The 20,574-nt window shown below is 53.7% G+C and overlaps 2 protein-coding genes across 2 annotated transcripts in view; one reads left to right on the top strand and one right to left on the bottom strand.

Annotated features, from left to right (window-relative positions):
• The window catches only part of ABCD4 (ATP-binding cassette, sub-family D (ALD), member 4), a 14,621-nt gene extending 7,970 nt beyond the window's left edge, over nucleotides 1-6,651 (top strand). The window contains exons 8-18 of the mRNA XM_010180852.1: nucleotides 610-731; nucleotides 1,348-1,439; nucleotides 1,603-1,692; nucleotides 1,949-2,157; nucleotides 3,198-3,289; nucleotides 3,501-3,537; nucleotides 4,689-4,738; nucleotides 5,019-5,071; nucleotides 5,461-5,537; nucleotides 6,274-6,389; nucleotides 6,556-6,651. Coding sequence (XP_010179154.1) covers nucleotides 610-731; nucleotides 1,348-1,439; nucleotides 1,603-1,692; nucleotides 1,949-2,157; nucleotides 3,198-3,289; nucleotides 3,501-3,537; nucleotides 4,689-4,738; nucleotides 5,019-5,071; nucleotides 5,461-5,537; nucleotides 6,274-6,389; nucleotides 6,556-6,651 — 1,034 coding nt within the window. The remainder of the gene's footprint in view (nucleotides 1-609; nucleotides 732-1,347; nucleotides 1,440-1,602; nucleotides 1,693-1,948; nucleotides 2,158-3,197; nucleotides 3,290-3,500; nucleotides 3,538-4,688; nucleotides 4,739-5,018; nucleotides 5,072-5,460; nucleotides 5,538-6,273; nucleotides 6,390-6,555) is intronic.
• A 991-nt stretch (nucleotides 6,652-7,642) lies between these two features.
• On the bottom strand, nucleotides 7,643-17,467 carry LOC104537844 (acetyl-coenzyme A synthetase 2-like, mitochondrial). Its single transcript, XM_010180854.1, has 14 exons — nucleotides 17,155-17,467; nucleotides 16,125-16,221; nucleotides 14,717-14,916; nucleotides 14,064-14,239; nucleotides 13,039-13,191; nucleotides 11,080-11,227; nucleotides 10,509-10,634; nucleotides 10,214-10,306; nucleotides 9,789-9,901; nucleotides 9,267-9,393; nucleotides 8,957-9,084; nucleotides 8,361-8,424; nucleotides 7,905-8,026; nucleotides 7,643-7,816 (listed from the first exon to the last, which is right to left on the bottom strand). The coding sequence occupies exons 1-14, from the start codon at nucleotides 17,465-17,467 to the stop codon at nucleotides 7,643-7,645; spliced, it is 2,034 nt and encodes a 677-aa protein (XP_010179156.1).
• Between the last annotated feature and the right edge of the window lie 3,107 nt (nucleotides 17,468-20,574).

The raw sequence follows: 20,574 nt of genomic DNA, 5'->3' as shown, positions 1-20,574 counted from the left end.
GGGAAAGAGAAGACTCTGCATGTGGTTGGGAGCTGTGGAAACTTCTTTGCTTTAGAGCCTGTCCCTTGAGCATAGTTGTCCCCTGAAAATCTCCCTTCTGCCATTATCACTGGGTCCAGGTTTGGGTGTTAAATGACCACTATCAAGACACAGCTCTTCATCATCTCACCAGCATAGTCAGCTTCTAAGCAATGTAACAGAGGGAGAACCCTGAACGCAGGTTGGGGTCTTCAGTCTTTCTGCCTGTCCTGTGCTCCAGATCAGATTTCACAGCTAACCATCTTGCCCCAGAGCTTTGTTCTTGCCTTCTCTGCTGTTTCTTGTGAGTCGGCCAGGCCCTTGAAGAGGGCAAGAAAGAAGCAGGCAAAGTGACTTTTAACTCATGGTAGTTCTGGAGCTGTGTGTCTGGATGATGTTTCTCTGCTCAAGGACCTGCCCCAAAGTCCTGTTTGCTTGGCAGATGGATTTTCACCCTGGTGCTTGTGCTGTCCTTGCTGAGGCAAGAACATGGGTCTTCCTCTGACCAGGCTCATGGGCTGCGCTTGAGCCTGACTGGGGCAGGGGTTCCCACCCTAACTCACTGTCTTCTCTCAATGTGCTTCTCCCCAGTTGGGATCAACACCTTTGACTACCTGGGCAGCATCCTGAGCTATGTGGTCATTGCCATTCCCATCTTTTCTGGGGTCTATAGTGACCTGAGTCCAACAGAGCTCAGCGCCCTTGTCAGCAAGGTGAGCTAAGGGTGATCTTAGACCCTGTTTTGGAGGGTGAGCGGGCACTGAAGATGGAGGTTTCATGTGGGGCTGGATAACCTGCAGCAATTGACTTTCGGGTTAGACTGCCCCTGCCCATGGTGGCATGGAAATGGGAGGTTAGAGCCAGCTGGTGTATGATTAACCTGGGGGTGAGAGCTGTCAAGGACACATCTACGTAATTGTTTCCTAGCTCAGATCTCTGTGTCTAAAAAAACAGGTCAGAAAGCCTCTTGCTTTCAGTGGTGTGGGTAGGAGTTTGGTCTGCGCAGTGCTACGAATCCAAGTTATGCCCTGGGCTGCTGCCTACAGTGAGCCTGGCCACCCGTGAGGCTGAGCTGACTTGCATTTGCCTGCCAGGCTGTCCAAGAGGAGCCTTCCTGGCCTGGCTCATTCCCAGATACCCAAAACGAGCTTGTGATAGAGAATGCAGAGCTAAAAATAGCTAAGCAGGGCCTGCAGGCTGAGGCACCCTGCTCTGAGCCATGTATGGTGCCACGGAAAGGCTGGTGGCATGGATCTGCTTCCTCGCAGCTATGGAGGAAGGGGCAGTGCCCCAGCTCAGCACTAACCCTGCTGTGTGATTTCTCCCCAGAACGCCTTTGTTTCCATCTACTTGATCAGCTGCTTCAGCCAGCTCATAGATCTCTCCAGCACTGTGACTGATGTAGCTGGCTACACACACAGGTAAGCTTCTTTGCAGACAGGTCTCTGCAGGAGAGGGAAGTGTGGGACAAGGCTCTTTGCCCAGGTCTGTGCTAAATATAGAAGAAATGCAGACACAGGTTGGATGTTGTGAGGAGGCTTCTGGAGTTGTCCCTGGCATTCAGGTAACCTCTTGTTTGTCCAGGATTGGTGAACTGCAGGAGACCCTGCTGAGCCTTGGCAGGAAAAACAATGATAACTACTCAGAAGCCAAAGCCAGCCGGGATTTGGATGGGTGAGTCTTCCCTGAGCAGCTGGCTGGCTTGCAGCTTACATGCCAGTGGGACTGTTATGGGATGGAGGTGGTCCTTGGTATCACAGCCTGTTGCATGCAGTTGGTTGGAGGAGGCAGTGTTCTCTGTGGTCTGTCATTCCTGGGGTGTGTGGGGCAGGACTGCTACCACAGGATGTCTGAGGTGCCTGATCTTTGCCAGTCTGAGCACAGTGACTTACCCCCAGATCTCTCCTCCTTTTTCTTGGTGGTGGCCCAGCAGCAATTCTGGGGAGGACCCAGTGCCAAGGGACACAGCTTTCCTTCTGGAGCGAGTGACGCTCTCAGTGCCATCCTCTGGCAAGCTGCTCATCAAGGACCTGAGTCTCAAGATCTCACAGGGAAACAGCGTGATGATTGTGGGGAACACTGGCACAGGGAAGACATCTCTCCTGAGGGTCCTCGGGGGACTTTGGGAGAGCACACGAGGTAAGGACTGCTGCTCGCCACAGCCTTCTCCTTCTCAACCAGGGCTGTTCTGAGTTTGGAAGTGTCAGTGTGGGGTAGTGAGGCCAGTGCCACCCTGTGATGGTGAATGTGTCGCTGATGCATTGGAGCCACCCCTCTGTGTCGCATACTGTGCTCTGGCTCTCATTGCATTGTCCCGTGTTGCAAATTGACCTCTTTTGGAATTGTCACAGTTTAGGGCTGGGCTGGCCACTAAATCCTGGACAGACGCTCTCTGTTAAGCCTTCTCCCCTACCCAGAAGGGAAGAGAAAAAAGAATAAGGGAGAGAGACTAGGGGTTGAAAAATAAAACTAACAGTTTTAATAAAACAATAATACTGATACTACAGGATAGTAATGTAAATAGGAAAATAATGAAATATATACAAATATGTACAAATAGATACAAAACCAATATAAAATCCTCCCCCCACTCTCCCCACAACAACATATATGTCCCCAGAAGCACTGCAGAGCAGGGCATTGGAAAAGTCCCAGTTCGGACTCAGCAGCAGTGGGAGCAGGATGCAGGAATACACGAATCAGGATCAAAGGCAGACAGACTAGCAAGGTTCTGCTCAGACTTCGGCCATGGCAGGATCGAGACAGACGGAAGGGTCCGAGATGGAAGTGCTCCAAGATGGAAGAAGGATCGAGACCCTTGTTATCCCTTGGCTTTATATCGAGTATGACGCGTGTGGGATGGAATACCTCGTTGGTCAGTTTTGGGTCCACTCCCCCCCTCCCCGTAGGCACAGACACGGCACCCATGGTGAGACAGTGGCCTTGAGCTTATCGTTGTAGCAGCACATACTGAAAAAACATGCTGCTAGTTTTCAGCAAGTTCAGCCACTTAGAAGAGACTGAGCTGAAAAGTAAAATCACTAAATATAAAATCAGTTCTGTTTAGCTCAAACCAGGACAGGAATTTATTGGATACTTCACAGGGCAGGACTGCACTGGGGGCAGTGGGGAGTTGCTGGCTGGCACAGCAGGCTTGGCATGAGTGTGTCTCTGTGCAGGGAGCGTCAAGATGCTGACCTGCTTTGGCCCCCGGGGAGTGGTGTTCCTGCCGCAGCGGCCCTTCTTCACCGACGGAAGCCTGCGCGAGCAGGTGAGCCCTGGGGCTGGCTCTGCGCTGGCCCCAGCTCTGCTCCCATCTGTGGTCGTGCCCTGTAAACCTGTGTGCTGCAGAAAGGCCTGCAAGAAGGAGTGTGCCTGTGGCTGCTCCTTCCCTCATGCCTGAGTTCCTGCCACTGCTGTTGCATCTCTGGTGGGCTGTGTCCAACTGCCTCTGACATAGTTTCTTTTGATCTGTTGAACAGGTGATTTATCCCCTGAAGGAGATCTACCCAGTTTCAGGTACGCAGAAAGTCATCAGAGCAATTAGCCAGCACTGCGGTGTCAGCTCCCTGTCCTGTACCATTGCAGCTTCTCCCCTACCATGCCCAACAGGAGCGCTCATCCATCTCACTTTTGTTGCTTTTCCCTGGAAGATTTACCTCACTGTAGGTTAAGGTTGGCTCTGCGTTCCCTCCCATGTGGGGAAATGTCTTCTCTTGATGCACTGAGTGAGGCTGGCTGTGCTCTGTGTGTTGTACTAGACATGTGTGTGGAGGAACCTTGCTGCTTTCTAAACTTGCTGTTGGGTTACAGCTGATCTGTCTGCAACAACCTGCCTTTGAGCAAACTGTGTTTGCCTTCTCATTTTCCATCCACCTCCATCTTTCACTGTTCCTCTCTTTCAAACGGTGTCCCAGGGCTTTGCTTGCTGTCAAGGTCATACTACATGGATCCTTTCTCTCCCCCACCCTTTTCCCAAGCCAGACCACACGTGGTCTGCTGCAGCTTGCAGATCCCTAGGTTTAAGTTTCTGTCTGAATGAAGCAGTGCTCCCTGCTGCTTTCAAACACTTGGCAGTCACAGTCTTGCAGAGAGTAACTGCAGCCATCAGGTACTGTTGTGGCTCTTCAGCAGCTTTGCAGAGGTCCATGGCAGATGCACAGCCCTTCTGCTCAGCTTCCATAGTTGCTGACCGTACCAGCTCAAGTCTATGTTCTGCTCCACAGCTGGATCACCCTGAGGTTTTTCCCATCCCATGTAGGATCCTTTCGCTGGCTGTTACCTGAGCCCTGATCCCGTGACTCCACCACCTGCATGTACAGTGGGCAGTCAGTTGTAAGACAGGGGCCTGTGGGCAGGGCCTTGGCAAGTGAAGCTCAGATCCTTGTGTTCTGGCTGTGTCTGCGACGACAGACTGAGCCAAGTCTCAGGTGTGTCTGTGGAGCCCAGCTACCTCCAGGCATGCTGTTTACAGCCATGCTTAACATTTTTAAGGAAGATCAGTCTTTGGGAGCTCTCTGCCAAAGCTCAGGACCTGATACAGTCAAGTGGTTGAGCCAGCTACACTGGACCTCAGAAGATCCTCCAATCCTTCCTTCCTGCCCCACCAACTCCTCCTTGCAGCTCAGCACACATTGCCTCTTCTTACAGTTTACTGCTTTCTCCTCTAGGGTCTGCAGATGATGAGAGAATTGTGCGGTTCCTGGAGCTGGCTGGACTGGTGAGTCTCCAGTGGTGCTGCTGTCCTCTTTCCTGGTGCTGCCAGTGGGGGAGGAGGGGATGATGTTTTATGGCAGCACGGTGTAACTGTGTGCTGGACACATGTGGGGACATTGCAGCTGGGACAGGACTGTCCAAGGGACAGTCAGAGGAGGAGGGATACGGAGCAACTTCAGCTCGAATGGGGAAAGAAAGAGCAGTGGGAAGGGGGTGGTTTTGCTCAGGGCCATGGGCTGACAGGGCTGGGGGCTGTGTTCACCAGTCTGCTGTGCTCTCTGCAGACTGATTTGCTAGTGAGGGCTGGAGGACTGGATGAGCGGGTGGACTGGAACTGGTAAGGGACCTCATCGTCTCTGTGAATTTGGGTGATCCCTCTGGGTGGGGAACATTTGAGAGTTGCCGATGCATATTGCTGCTGGTCTTAGGAACATCTGTGTCCAGCCGTGTCCCATGGGAGGTGGGTAGTTGTATACTAAAGTTGTAGTATATATAGTTGTAGTTGTTTACAAAGCCTTCATGCCCAAATCCTCGATGCCAACATCACCAGCCACACTGCTCTGCAGGCAGCTGACTGTGCACAGAGGCCAGTCCCAGCATGGAGGGGGGAAGGGGGACAGGGGACACTCAGGGACATTTGCTGGTGTCTCTAATATCAGCAACCATAAGCTCTTCAGCAAATGCACTCTCTGTTGAGCAAGATTTTGACTCTTGACCCTGCTGCAGGTATGACATCCTGTCCCCAGGGGAGATGCAGAGGCTGTCATTTGCACGGCTCTTCTACCTCCAGCCAAAATATGCAGGTGAGTGGGTGACTGTGAAAGAAAAGAGGGGGAGAGGGGGGAAAGGCAGGGCCTTTGGTGTAAAGAAAAGCCAGTACCAAGACAGCTCATGAAATCCCATTTCTGTTAGGAATGTGTTTCATCTTGGCCATTATTTTAGCAGAGTAGCACACAGAGGATTCAGGGGTGAAAGCATTTCAATATCTGTGTGGTGGGTGGTAAAGCTTGAGTGCAGTCTGCACATAAAGAACCCGTGGATTGTAAACTAAAATGTAGAAATGACGTAAAACAAATTCAGTTTATCTGCTCCAGTTCTGTAGTATTTACTCTTAACAGACAGGAAGGTGCCCAAGGCTGTCCTGGATGCTCCAGGCATGGTCTGGGCTGGAGGGGTGCATAGGCTACTGCTCAGCCCAGCGCTCTGGCACACGGCCTGCCTTGGGAAGGTCGTGTCTTGGCTTTCCCAATGATGAGGATGAGGCAGTAGCTGGCAGCTGTTGAGGAAGAGATCTGAGGTGAACAGTGCTGCTTGGTTGGATTCAAGGGCTCGTGGGGAAGGGCAGCTTTCCCAGTTGGCTGACACCAGCTGTACCAGAGGAAAATAAGAGTCCTTGGGCTTCTCCTCACTTGCCTTCTGCAGCTGCTTTTGGTGAGCTCCAGTTAATATGTGAGATGTTCTTAGCAGTTGTTGCTCTTTTGCCTAGGGTGAAATGACTGGTTGGGAGAGGGTTTTTGGGGCTTATGACTTTTCTCTCAGTGCTAGATGAAGCCACCAGTGCCTTGACAGAAGAGGTGGAGCACGAACTGTACCGTCTGTGCCTTCAGCTGGGCATGACACTGATCAGCGTGGGACATAGGGCCAGCCTGGAAAAGGTGAGGTGGAGAGACAGTGCTCCACACCTCCCCGGTGGTGGCAAGACAGGGGAGGTGGAGAGGGTCCCTGCTGAGCAGAGGGGAGTGACTGAGGCTGGAGAGTCTCACTGTGGGAGAACATGCCCTCGTAGAGACATCCCTCAGTCGTCATCTTATTGAATTGCAGTTCCACAGCTGGATTTTGAAACTTCATGGGGAGGGAAGATGGGAGCTCACTCGATGTGAGAAGATGAAGCGGCTCCCAGCTGGGCAAGGATGCTGAAAAACTTGCCCTTGTCTGGCCAGCCACAGAACCTGCACACGCATGGGCGAGCTCTGAATGGCAGACCTGGAGCTGGCGAGCCAGCAGCTGTCAACAAGGGATTCACCCCCTGCAAGAGCAGGTCTGGGCTTTGCTGATGGACACCAGAGCCAAGTCTGAACTCACGGTGTGGGGTTCTACCAGGAGCAGACACATCTGTGCCATCCTTCTCCTGCCTCCCTGGGGAAGGGGCTGAGCTGCTCAGCTGCCCAAAGAGAAGATGCAGCCTCCTGTTCTGCCCTCTGTGCCTCACTAGGACCTCTGTCTCTTTGATATACAGCTCTGCAGAATGGACTTCTCTGTACCTGTGGCTCTGTTGAGGGTTGTGCTCCTCAGCAGGAGCCGAGGGATGCACTGTAAGGGGAGGAGAATGCTGGCACAGAGAAGGGGCATATCTCCGCTGTCCTTATGACACAGGACTACAGGTCAAAGGAACATTTTTGTATTAAAACCTGGGGCCTGTTTTCCAATGAAATTTATGAGGAGAGTCAGTATTTCTTAGCCAGACTGCTGCATCTTTTCCTTCTGAGGTTTGCTTTGGAGGAGATGCTTGTATATTGGCAATGGTCCTGAACTAGGCTATTGCTGAAGAGCAGAGCAGTGGTAGGAGTAATATACCCATCCAAGTCTGGGCACTCTGCCCTGCTGCCACCTCCACAGCTACTGCAAGGCTCAAGGGACCCCAAAGAGGGCTTTTGGCGTTCTGCTTTTAGGGGAGGAAACAGACCTTGCCTCCCTTTACTGTCCTGCCTGTGATGAGTCACATTCTCTCCCACGGGTGCGTGGAGGCAGAGGCTTTAAGGGTCTCTGTTGCAGAGAGGTCACTCTGAGACTGCAGTGGAGGAACAGTCTCTGAGCACTTATGGGCGATCAGTTGCTTAGTGACATTTCTGGATGTAGCCCCAGTTCTGCAGTGGACGAGCAGGAGGTGGCTGCTGGCAGAGCCAAGCTATCAGCTCTTCTGTCCCTCCACCAGGTGCCTGTGTCCCTCTATGATCTGCTGCACGGCTTCATGGTCGTCCAGGGTGGTTAGGTCCCCAAGCTCACTGGCCTTGTCCTCCACGATTTTCCTTAGCACCCGACGCATAATCTTTCCCGAGCGTGTCTTGGGCAGCCGGTGTGTGACCTGTGGTGGGGAGCAGCACAGCTAAAGCTGAGGGAAAGGGGTTGGCCAGGCTGTCACGGTGGGTGCTGGACCAGCCTGCATGTGTTACCTGAACGTATTCTGGAGCTGCATACTTCGCGATCTTCCTTGAGATGAGCTCCCGTAGCTCAGCAGTGAGGATCTCCTCTGTGTAGCCGCTGTCCTTCTTCAGCACAGCAAACACGTAGGCTCCTGCCAGCAGGACCACAAGGTTACTGAGCACTGTGCATACCATGCTTCTGAGGGCCTGCTTCATCCAAATGCCAGGAGAGGTCCCTCTCTGCTGGTGGCCTCAGGGGATGCTCTGTAGCCTGAGCTGTAGGTGCTTTTGGCCATGGTGCTGCTGCTTTGTGCAAAGCCCAGCTGGTCTCAGTGCAGGTTGTGATGGCTGTGCCTAGATCCCCACTAACACTGTATGGTGGTGGCCCAGCATTGCTACCAGGGGCTGGTGTGACAGTGCCACTTCCCACTGCGGTGCAGTAGCCCCAGGAGAGAGGTTTCAGGGACAGGAAAGCAAGCTTCTTACCTTCTCCCTTGATCTCGTGTGGGTAGCCGATGACAGCAGACTCTGCCACTGCCACGTGGTGGTTCTGGAAGGGAACAGGGCTGAGGTTTGGCTCACTGCTTTTGCAGGCTGGCTGCCACCAGGGAGCTGCCCTGACCTGGCTTGGCTGCTGCAGCCCACAGTAATGGGGAGAGATAAGGAAGGGCCTCCAATGGCCTCTGCCCTTTTTCTTTCATGGCTCAGCAGGTCTGTCTGCAAACCGAGTCTTCCCTTGCCCCTGGCTGCTTTAGGCTTGCGCCTTCTACACCCTGTTCTGCGCCTCCAGGTTGCTCCGCTGGGTCCCACGATCTTTACTGGCCCATGGACGTGCATCCTTAACATTCCCAGCTGCTGTTTTGGGATTCAGCCACTTACAACTTTGTCAGGCTTTGTCACAGAGAGTGAGAAGGGAAGGGAGAGTGGGAAGCCGTTCCCACAGGCAGGCCATGGGTCCAACACTGCTCCCTGCTGCTGCAGCAGCTTGTTTCTGTCTGGGTACTTCAAGGAGGCTTCCTGAGCACCACCAGTGTTCCTTCGCAGCCCCCTCAGTTGGCTTTACCTCCCACCCCACGTCTTACCACAACATCCTCCACCTCCGCAGTGCCCAGCCGGTGCCCGCTGATGTTAATGATGTCGTCCAGCCGTCCTGTCAGCTGGTAATAGCCCTCATGGGTACGATACGCACCATCCCCAGTGAAGAAAAACCCTGCAGTGGCCAGATCCATGCCGTGGTCACTTGCTGCAGTGAGCATGTGAGCTGCACCATGGAGGGTCTGTGGCAGAATGAAGCAGCAGTGCCAGCCCTCCTGAGTCCTGCCCCCATGCAGAAAACCAGGAGGCAGACCCAACCAAACACCTCCACAGTGGCCTGCCACGTGTTTTCCTTACCTGGATAAGGAGCCAGATAAGTTTCCAGAAATCTCTTGTGGTCATTGTAAACGGTTCGTGCCATACCTGGCCAGGCTTGCGAGATGCAAAGGGCTCCAGAGATGTTGTTTTCCAAAAGGACATTTCCCTGTGAAATAGTTACCTTTCAGTAACCATGGCTGAGAGTACTCGGGATATTTGGTCACTGCCTGTTTTTACCACTATATCTGGTAACAACCCTGTGATGGCAATGCCAGAGGTGGTGAGGAAAGTCCTGTGCCACTGTTTCCAAGGGGCCAGGCCCAGTCTCTCCCAGCAGCACAGCCTGTCCTAGAGCAAGCTAGAAAACAACTCGGCTTCTGCACTAGTAGGAAGAACAGCTTCACTGTTAGTCCCTTTCCAGTAAAGAAGGTTGCCATCTGGTAGAGGTGAGCAGGAAAGACACACTTGGAGATCTCCTCTCCTGTCATCGAGTGTACAGGCTGCAAGCACCTGGGGGAAAGCAGGCTGAGCCAGCGCCTGGGCTGCTGGTTATAAATGTACCTTGTCGTCCAGGAGAGAGGGGCTGATCCCAAAAAAGGGCCTCATAGCCATGCCTGGAAGGATTTCAGCTCCAGGATTAGAAGGACGGGGTGAGATACAGATGCCTCCTGTTTCTGAAGCAAAAGAAACTGTAAGGCTCATCAAAGTCAGGGACAAGAAGAAAGTCAGGTAGCACTGTTGGCCACCAGCCTTTGCCCTGGCCCTCACTGCACCCTGCCGGATCACAGGCTGGGGCTGGGTTTGCCCCATACTTTTCTAGGTTAGCTTTAAATGCCATTTCTCTCATGTTTTGGTGGCCATGGCCTGTTACAGAATTACTTATACAAGAGTGTCAGTAACAACCATTCCCACTTGGCCAACAAAGCAGCAGGTCACTCCTAAAGCTTGGCAGAGCAGAAGCTGGAAGCAGGGGACACGCATCTCACCAGTCTGCCACCACGTGTCCACTACTGGGCACCGTGACTCGCCGACCACGCGGAAGTACCACTCCCACGCCTCCTTGTTGATGGGTTCCCCCACTGCAAGGGGAAAGACAGGGGGACAGAGCTGAAAGATCAGGTCAAAGAGACAGCTTCCAAGAGCCTGCTCATGGAGCCACCCTCAAATAGCTCAGCCTCCTGAGTTTCTGCTCTCATGTGCTGCTGCTCTTGGCATTTATGGGAAGAGGTACAACCTGATGCCCAAGGATCTGCTGCTCTAGCCTATGCCACCAGCAGTTACCTGAGCCAATAGAGCGGTCATACTTCTTCACCCATTCATCGCCATATCTCAGGAGCAGGCGGATGGCAGTGGGTGCCCCGTAGAACTGGTTAATTTTTAACCTCTCCACTGTTTCCCAGTAGCGGCCTAGAATGGAAACAGGGCCTGTAACCATTCACACAGGTCCTCCCAGCCCAAAGACCAAGATAGAGGGAGAGGAGGTGAGAGCAAGGGCTGTCTAGCAGTGCTAGGACCCTCAGCAAGCTAACTCCATGCTGGGAAGGACTACAGCAGCCCAGGAGCAGCAGTGACACCTTTTCCTCCACATCACCTATCTCTGCTACTCTCCATGCTGCAGGGAGGGATAAAGAGAAACAGCTTCACCCCTGGTGAAGCAGCAGTGGCTTCCTGAAGAGAGAAGACTTTGCCTTGCAGCACTCTGCTGGGCACAGCCCATGGTCTGCTCCTGTGGCTCCCTGTTCCTGCTCCATGGCTCCTGAATTGACATCAAGCTGCCAGCTCCCTGCCAGGAGTAGGTCTTGCAGGGTGTCTGTGGCATGTCCTCGCTCCCCTGAGACACCCTCTCACTCACCAGGGTTGGGATGGACAGGTGTGCTCTCAAAAAGGACTGTCGTGCCACCATTGCAGAGGGGGCCATAGACCACATAGGTGTGCCCCGTGATCCAGCCAATGTCTGCCACACAGCCGAAGATGTCCCTGTCCTGGTAGTCGAACACGTACTGCAAAAGAGAGGAGAGGCAGTGAGGGGTACAGCCTGGGCCAGCCCTGCCAGCGAGGGGGACAGCGGGGAGCAGCGTATCCATTCTCAGCTCTATCTCTATCGCATCCTTCAGCCTTCCCACCACCCCAGCAGTGACACCTTCCTGTGGAGAGTTTTTTAAACACTGTTGCAAAAATAAAACCAACAAGAAATTAAGATGTCAGGTACTTTATGAAGGTACAGGAGGAGAGAGATTCTTAAAAAAAAAGAAAAAGTACAGCCAAATTTGCTCTTTTCTGAGGGGGAGAGCTGCAGCCTTTCCTTCCTTCTGCTGATATTTAGACAAGGCTGATCCATGTATCCTGCAGCATCAAAACTGGAGAACTTTTAGGATGAGGATGGTCCCTCCACACCTATTTGACCATATGGAAGGAGAGGAGTTGTAGGCAAGGGCAACGCAGTATAGAACTACCACAGGCCACTGCTGGACTCCAAATGCACAGTAAACACTCGGGAAAACCCTGGCAGCAACATGTCCAGCTTCCGTAAGCGCTCTCCTTCGTTTCCTTTACTTGGCACCAGGAAAGCTCCCCAGGGGCCAGTCTCCCATTGCTAGCCCATTGCTTCTTGCCTTCTGCTCTGGCATCTGCTGGTCTAGACCTTCCCATCCCTTCCTGCAGCTCCCTGCCTGCAAGCTGCCAGCTGGGGACTCTGGGGCCTCAAGTGCTCCAGAGTGCTCGTCATGGAAACTTCCCCTGCTCATTCTGTCTTGTTTTAACTGAGCAGTGAATTATGGCAGCAGCGGTCTGCCCCATCCAGCTGAGAGATCTGAGCGTGCCAGCCCTGTGGCGCAGTATCCAGCACTCTGAGTGCTAATGTGACCACGTGCTGCTCACTCCCTGCATCGCTATCCTGGATGACAGCCCCCATGCTCACACACCAGCTCAGATGCATTTGGGTTCCCAAATCAGCCGTTTCCTCCTGAGCTGTTGCCCTCAGGACAACCATGCAAGGGAAGGGGATTCGCGAGGGTCACATATTGTACAGGGCACAGCTGTGCAGACAGCTTAGCTAACAGCAAAACCAAAGACTTTATCGCACCCCCTGCACCCACCTCAGTAACCATGGCTGGCAGAGAAGGCCCAGCCAGCTCTAGCTTGCTGGCTCATAGAATGTGGGGTCTGAGGCGCTACTGGAACTTCAGTCACATACAGGGAGAGTCAGACCCAAAGCTACGGGACTGTTCAGGGAGGAACACCCTCTTCCAGAGGACTCCATATAATGTCTTAGGAAATGTCCCTCGCAGCCACTCCTGCAGCCCTGTGCTGTTCCATGCTGTGCTCGCTGCCCTTTATCCAGCTCTGTTAGAGTTTGCTTTGGGGATGTTAGGGGTTAAAGGCTTTTCTCTTCCTAAAGATGACCCACGTTCTGCAGGTATAGACCCTGTGTCTTGAGGGCGCTCACCAGGTGTTACAGGTATCCTCAAATGTGTTCCTCCCAGAAGCACTGCCTTCGACCTCCCACCTGACCTGGGATAGTTACACTTGGGGAAAGCAAGCCAGAGGTTTCAGGAGCAAACTGGCTCCTTCCCCCTCACTCAGTAATATAAAACTACACAGGCTGCTCAGAGGAGTACGTGTTTGGGAAGCCCTGCTCTGGAGCATGTGTTGCTCTTCCCCACTACCTGTTTGCAGATGTACTCTACTGGGTTGATGCCCTAGGAGGGCTTTCCAAAGACTTTGGTCCAGCTAAAGATGAGATTAAAACACAAAGGTAGCACATCTATTCCCTGCACTACCCATGAACTGCTCTGTGGCTGGGATCCATTACCTTGTGTGTGAGAGCAGCAAACAGCAAGTAACCAGCTTGGGAATGAACCAGACCCTTGGGTTTGCCGGTACTGCCTGATGTGTAAAGGAGGAACAGCATGTCCTCACTGTCCATGGCAGCAGGCTCACAGCATGCATCCTCCTTCATCATCTCCTGCAGGAGAGAGGACAGCACTTCTCACCTGGGGTCTCGCAGGCTTCCCTGTGTTGGCCCTACACCCACTTATGCACCTCTCCCCAGGCCCTCCATCTGACCCCTTGTGCCACCCTTGTCCCCCCCATCTCATCCTCCCCACCACTGCACCTTTGCTCCCCTTGCTCCCCAGCTTGAACTCTCCCTTGCCTTGCTGAGCTGGCAAACACTCCTCAGCCGGAGCAGACCTGCTGAGTAAGAGGCAGCTATTTTTGCACAGCCACTGCTCTGACCAGTGCAGAAGCCTTCCAGGAAGCCTTTCGAGCACTAATTGCTTGCAAATGGCATGAGCAGAGGTAGGGAGACTTCTGTGCAGTGCCGAGGAGCTAACAGAAATGCACGGCAGGGATTAATCTCCTCAGAAACAGTGCTCTGTGCTGGCAGCCTGGTCGTCCTTCGTGCCAGGAATAATGGGCACACGAGCACCCTCACTGCCTGCGTGTGACACGAGCTGTGACAGCAGCACTCATGCAGGGTGTCAGGTCCACCCACATAGCAGTGTGTGACTGCGGTGGCAGTCCAAGGCCAGGCTCACAGCCCATCTCTGGGGTGTTTCTAGCCCCTGGTCCACCCTGCTACAACCCTGCTTTGCACTGCCTGCCCCTGACTGGTGCTGGTGCTGTGGGAAGTGCCACCGGTTTCCCCTCCTTATGGCTCCTGGGTCTCTCCTGAAGTTGTGTGCAGCTCCATCTACCGCTGCTGCTGCTGCAGGACGACGTCCTCACATCTTGTCAATGCTAACAAAACTGTCGTGGCCAGCCAGGCCCCACCCCTGCTCCCAGAGCGGACACATTAGCCAGGAGTAGCGGCAGTAGCACCAGGCAGCCTCTCACCTCCTCCAGTGGCACGTCCAAGGCTGTCATGGGAACCTTGCTGTCAGTCCTCATGGAAACCAGGACCCGTTTGACTCCTGGGCACTGCTTCACAGCCTGGTCCACCATCTTCTTCAGCTCGATAACCTTGCCGCCTCTCAGCCCCTGATTCACTGTGATCACCGTCTCCGACTGGGCTGCAGAAGGCAAAAGAGCCACATAAGCAGCTCTGTCCCTCGCCCTCGGTCACACAGCAGCCTGGCTTTGCCATGACCCTGCACCTCTCCCTCTGTCTCCCAGTGCCTGTTACTCATGTCCTCTGTTTAACTAAGCCAGCAGCTTTGCATCCCTGTTTCCCATTCATTCCTGCCTGTGTGGCATCACCTCAGAGGAGATGCTGTACCCCAGCCCTCCAGTCCCTTGGATGAAGGAGAGAACCAGTCCATCCCATGGGACAAAAGCTATTTAGTGAGCCTATGCCATTCCCTGGTATGCTAATCTGTGCTCCATGGCCATACATCATGGCAGGACACCCTCACTTAACCCAGGGAGCCTGACTCAGAAAAGCTTTGCCATCAGCACACCCCTGAGCCCCCCAGCTTCCAAAACAACAAGCTCAGCACTGTCCCCTAAGGAAAACCCCGGGCATGTCCCTGTTACCCACTGGCTCTTACCATCTCGTATCCTATCTGCCAAGGACTCCGCACTGAACCCAGCAAACACCACAGCGTGCACAGCCCCGATGCGGGCACAGGCCAGCATGCCAGCCACCGCCAGCGGGCAAGGGGGCATGTAGATCGTCACCCTGTCACCTCGTTTCACCCCTTGCCGTTTCAAGGTGTTTCCCAGGCGGCATGTCAGCTCCAGCAGCTCCCTGCCCAAAGAAACAGTGCCACAGTTAGAGACTTTCCTGCAGATCTTATCCATGTGCATAGAGATGGGGGAACTCAGAGTCACAGGTATGCAGCTCGCATCCCTATGTACCCTAACCTCTCCATGGTGTAAGTCCATGGGAGAGCTGTAAAATGTCAGTGGGAAGAAAAAGAAGAGACAGTCACTAACATGGGCCATTATTTATGGAAAAGAAGTAAGTCAGAATGGCCTCTGTACAGAGCCTGACACACACTGGTCAACATGAGGAGCAAGCCATAGGGCCAGCAATGGCCACTGGCAACTCCTGTGAGTCAGCAAGCCCACCCCACGTCAGGTAACTTTCCAATGACAAGCTGCGCATTTATCACAAGCAGCACACTCTACCCTGCACTGCTGGAGGCTGTGCATGAGAAGTTGGGTATCTTCTCCCATGAAAACAGGGCTTCATGCTTTGCTTAAGCTGGGAAGGTCACGTCCTCTGGAGCTTGTGCCCACCAGTGAGAGCAACAGCTGTAGGAAAGCGCTGGGCAAAACAATGCCTGTCCACAGAAATGTCCCTCCCAGAAACCATGGCCTGGCTGGCAGTGACCCATTTTGTGGAAGGGCTCTCCATGCAGGGAGGTTGGCAGGGGGAGGACAGTCATGTTTGTCACGTGAGGTCTGGAGCCAAAGCGGTAGAGGGACTCATGCTATGTGTACAGGGATTTACACACAGCGAGAGACTCAGAGAGAAACTCAGCAGCAAAATTGTGCTGGAAGGTGGGGGCCCCAGATCGCCAGAGGGCCAAACCCAGCAGCACTGTTGATGTGCAGATGAGCACGGGACTTCCCCAACACCCATGTGGCTGTGAATCTGGACTGTCTTGCAGAGCATTCACCTGCAAGTTTAGACACCAGGAACCTTGCTGGGAAGGCACACATGTGACTTTCCCATGGGATCTTACCTACAAACATTGCAGTGCTGTCACAAGGAGCTTGCGTCTGCCTCCACATGTGGTTAGGGACCCCTTGGGGTCCAGAAGGTTAATCAGGAGGTGGGCTGAAGTCCCCACATCAGCAGAGGCAAGTCAGCAGCCACCATCCTGTTGATCTACCTACCCAGAGGGATGCTGCATCCTCTCATATGATGCCCACCAGCAGATAACCCCTGTGAAGTGTTCATGCACGCTGCAATACATTTCTCACATATGTTCAGAGGTAAGTACTGACCTGTATGTGACCTGTACCTCCTTTCCTGGTTCATCCTTCTCCCAGATTAAGGCCACTTTGTCTGGGTCTACGTGGACATGTCGATCCAGACAGTTCACTGGAAAAGATGACCCAGTCTCATTGCCAGAGCAGCCCTCAGTACCCCTTAATTCCCACAAAGCCAGCACTGGCAGTCCTGTTTTCAGATCAGAGTCAGGGCTATGTGTGAGTCTCCTCAGCATCAGCCTTGTGCATCCACTGAAACATCCTTCATGGATACCAGCCAGTAGATCACTAGCACCTTCCCAAACCTGTTACACTCCTCACCACTCCAATACCCACCAATCCCCATGGTCAGCTTCCCTCCTAATTGCAACCTAATGCAGTTGGGAGCAGAAACTCCCCGCAGTCCCTTTGGAGGTCACATCCCCAGTGCCTTCTGCGGGCCTGGCAAACATTAACTCAGCCATCACTCCACTCAGCACCGCCTTCCAGCTGCTTCTGGGGCAGACTGGGGCAGTTTTTTAGAAGCGATGCTCCTAAATATAACAAATATAGGATGAAGCGAAGCTTCTGCAGGAAGACTGCAGGGTGCATTTGTCCAAGATGGGAGAGAGGCAGGGCCAGGAGTGCACAGCCCCTGGCTTTCCAGGGACGTGGTAGGCTGAGGCTTTGGCTGTAATTCTTCTGAGAAAAGTTTCCTGCATTGCTGGCAGCTGCGGTTTCCTCAGAAACTTCGTTCCACTCTGTGCTTTCCTTAAACCTGCTACTGAGGTCATGGGACAGTGCAGCAGCCTCACTTTGCATACCAAAATGCCTTTTTTCTCCTGGCCATTTGTAGTTTTCGAGGAGGAAAAGAAACAAACACAAAAGGAGGAAGAATAAGCTCTCAAATCCCAAAGGCAAATAACTCCCATTCTCTTGCCCAAATGGACCACGTAAGGCCTGATTTCTGAGAGGTCTGTCTCATAATTTGGACCAACAGCGCTTCACAGAGAGATACCCACCGGCACTTGATGGGCTCCCATGTCCCTCTCCCTCTTTTCCTTACCTGCCACGTTCAGCTGCCCACCCTGGAACCAGGAGACCCTGCCCTGGCGCAGGTCGCAGTCCTGGACGGAGTGGAAGGGGGTGATCCAGGTAAGCCGGCTCCTCCCTAGCGCTCCCCAGAAGGCGTCCCCTTGTTCCACCGACACCTTGTACAAGTCCTGGTGGTCCTTGGGTCCAAGAAAGGCAGTGGCTTCAGGCATGTAGGCAGTGAGGGGCCCATGGCTCCAGGCTCGGGCAGCTGCCAACCCAGGGGGATATCTGGGAGCCTGAGGAAAAGCTTTAGGGCAGCAAGCCCTGGCCAGCAGCCTGGCCATCATCATGGGGCGCCTGTCTCTCACCGAGGAGATGTATGTGCCTGGAGCCCTTGTTGCCACTCAGACACTCAGTCCAGGAAAGATGTGCCCCCGTGGGAGCTGGGGCTATGTCGCCCTGAGCCAACTGGGCACAAAGCTCCCCTGTGCAGGGAGCCGGGGCGCCCCTTGTCCCCCACCTCGCTCCTCTCCTCCTCGCTCCCAGAGCACTAGAGGGAAAAGAAATCCAATCCGTTTAAGGGAGGGAAAAGGGGTGGGCCGTAGAAATGTTTGACTGAAAATAACCTTCATGCTAATTTGAGTCCTGACAGCCGCTCTTGAACCGCAGCCAGGTTCAGCGTGTGCCTGGGAACCCTGCGGGGACTGAGGTGCCCAAGCCAGGCTGCACTAGCCTGCTCCCACTCCCACTTGTCCAGGGCTGCACTGAGTCCCTGGACCTCTCTGCTTCACCCTTGCTCACCTCTCTCCCCTCATACCCATCCCCTCACTCCCCACAGCCCCCCACTGCAGCCCCCTGATCCTCAGCTGGTCACAAGGGCAACCTGGAGCAGCTCACGTGTGAAAGTTGGGGTCCCCTCTGTGCTATCCTTGGGTGATAGGATCGGCCCCTTCCCAGAATTAAGGCCCATCCCGTGCAAGGCACTAGATGGTGGTGTAACTGGGAGGCCAAGGAAGGATTTTCTCCTCTGACTGTCAGCTGCAAGAGGGGGATATCACATCCCATTGCACCCCATTGCTGGGCAGCTGTCAGGGCTGTCCCCTCCAGCGAGCTGGGCTGAACTCTCTGCCTCCTCCAAACACCTCAGACTGCTCTGAACCACAGGCTGGACTGGGAGCACTAATCAAGGCCATGGTGGAGCAGAAGGTGGTGGCTTGCCATGAAAGACCTCCCACCACTCACTATAGCAAAGCTAAGCTGCCTCTTTGCCTCCAAACAGCTTTTTTTTCTGCCTGCCTTTTCTTCAGGCCTTACAAGGATGGTGTTTTTTTTAAGGCAGAGCTTGCAGATTTCCTTAATTGTATTGACCAGGTTATCCTCCTTTCCCAGAGGGCACAAGAGCAGAGCAGAATAAGGTTCCGCCTGCAAGCAGTGCTGTGCTCAGCCAGGCACACCGATGGGATCAACAGCAGGAGGAAAAGGTTGGTAGATCTCCTCTCTGCTCTTCACAGTGTGACACCACTTGTGGCCTGCAGGGCTGGTATGTTTGGTGCACAGGCTGAACACCAGTATGGGTGATGGGCACTATTTGAAGGTAGATGCACTCAGCCCAAACCGCACACTTGGTTTTGCATCAGAGCTACCCCCAGAGGGTGTAGGTGAGGACCTACACAGGCTATGTCCCCCTAGGGAAATGCAGTCCTGTGGGCTTGCAGCTCCTCCACAAAGTCAAGCACAAGCAGTCTCACTGTTCCACAGGTGAAGTCTCTCATGTCTGTCTGCTCTGCCTCACCCTTTTTCCCCTGTAAGGCATCAGGTTTTTCCATCAGACCATCCACAGATGCCATTAGTAGGGCACGTGAATCTCATTTCCTGCTCTGGTAACTCGATATGGGCTCCCGCTGCTCTCAAATCCAGCTCTCATTGCTGGAAATCCCTGTTGGTGCCGCTCCCTCTCACCAAGCTCCCTCCACTCCTCAGGCCAGCTTGGCCCTGCAGAGGGAGTGAGCCTGCCCAAAGGTCTGCCCAGCTCTCTGATGCCAGGGCGTCTGTGACGTGGGGTCACTCAAAGCACCAGGGCTGTTCTGGATGCTGAAGTGACTTGCTCTCTAATCAGATCCATGCCATCACACTGAACATCAGCCTCAAGCACAGACACACCCCCTTCAGCTTTGCCTTTCACCACAAAGGGAGACCAGCACCCAAACCTATTCTTCTCCATACCTGGGTGGGGAGGAAGGTGCAGGCCTCTCTCTGTGCTGCTCCCACCTCTTTCTGGCTACAGTCTGATGTCCAACCCCTCTTAGCTTTGGCTGAATTCACCCTCCTTGAACACAGGTGATTGGACTCATACACAGTATTCCAGTTTAGTTTTATTCTTGTTCATATCTTTACAGAAAATGGCACATAAATCACAGATGCTGGATGACTAGAAGTTGTTACAGCTCCATATCTCAAACACCTCAATACTGAATTCTTTTCTCACTGTATATACATTATTTACACACCATGGGCTATCATCTAACACGTCAAACGACTGGGGGACAAAGACAAACGGGCTGGATGAAGAGGCTTAACCTTTGACGGAAGAAAAACAGTAGCTCTGGGGAAAGGGTGCTCACAGCTGAAAGCAGGACAGAAAGGGTTGCCTGGAAGTCACTGTCCTACAGCTTCCGGGGGGAGAATAGCGCCTTACTGGGATGGGAAGGTGATGGTACCACAGAGTGGGTTTGGTTGCGTGGGTCTGCGTGTGCTCATGTGGGGCCAGCTGGGAGACGTATGTACCTGTTATGGGGTGTATTGGAGGGGAAGTGCATGGCTGTCATTCCCTTTAACACTCAGAGGGTGAGCTGGACAAATTTAATTCAATAAATACATTGGGCGTGTGTTGTTGTCTCGCCTGGAATAACGTATTCAGTAAATAAATTCACCATTCGGCCCCTCTGCAGGGGTGCAGAGCTTTGGCGTTTAGGACAGAGTCAGACCCAGCTGTGGTGGCCAGCCCTGTGGGAGCCAGCAGCATGAGCTGGGGTCACCTCAAGGTGCCATGAGGCACCAGGGTGTCACGCCTATGAGCTAAACTTGCCTTGTCCTGCCAAATGGAGGCAAAACTCAGCCACTGTAAAGCTGCAGTCCCTTCATGGCAGACTCCAGCACCAGGCGGGGGTAGACAGGCGGAAGATGCAAACCACCCTGGATGGAGAGTCGCCATTTCATGCAAACACTGGCATGGGCCTGTCCTGCTGCAGCCTGGGCCAGAGGCAGAGGTGATGGCTGCAGGAAGGTGTCAGGTCTGCCTGGGGCACAGCAGGATGGGGCAGCAGGGGAAGGGACCCAGGCAGCACAGGGGAGAGACATGCACCGAGGAGGGGCATGGCAGCAGGGGACAGGCTTGCTCCAGGATGGCAGATGGGGTCTGGGGCTGGAGCAGGAGGAGAAAGCCACAGAGCTG

This window comes from Mesitornis unicolor, unplaced genomic scaffold (assembly GCF_000695765.1).
Source record: "Mesitornis unicolor isolate BGI_N332 unplaced genomic scaffold, ASM69576v1 scaffold5903, whole genome shotgun sequence".
NCBI lineage: Eukaryota > Metazoa > Chordata > Aves > Mesitornithiformes > Mesitornithidae > Mesitornis > Mesitornis unicolor.
This window is presented reverse-complemented; position numbering and strand designations above follow the sequence as displayed.

Bases quoted from the DNA above. Each gene is read 5' to 3' on its own strand.
- LOC104537844 (XM_010180854.1), bottom strand. From the start codon at position 17,467: ATGGCCAGGCTGCTGGCCAGGGCTTGCTGCCCTAAAGCTTTTCCTCAG. The intron at 9,902-10,213 runs GTGAGATGCGTG...CTTTTGCTTCAG, and splicing joins GGACACGTGGTGGCAGACTG to AAACAGGAGGCATCTGTATC. The intron at 8,027-8,360 runs GTAAGAAGCTTG...TCCTGCTGGCAG, and splicing joins ACACGAGATCAAGGGAGAAG to GAGCCTACGTGTTTGCTGTG.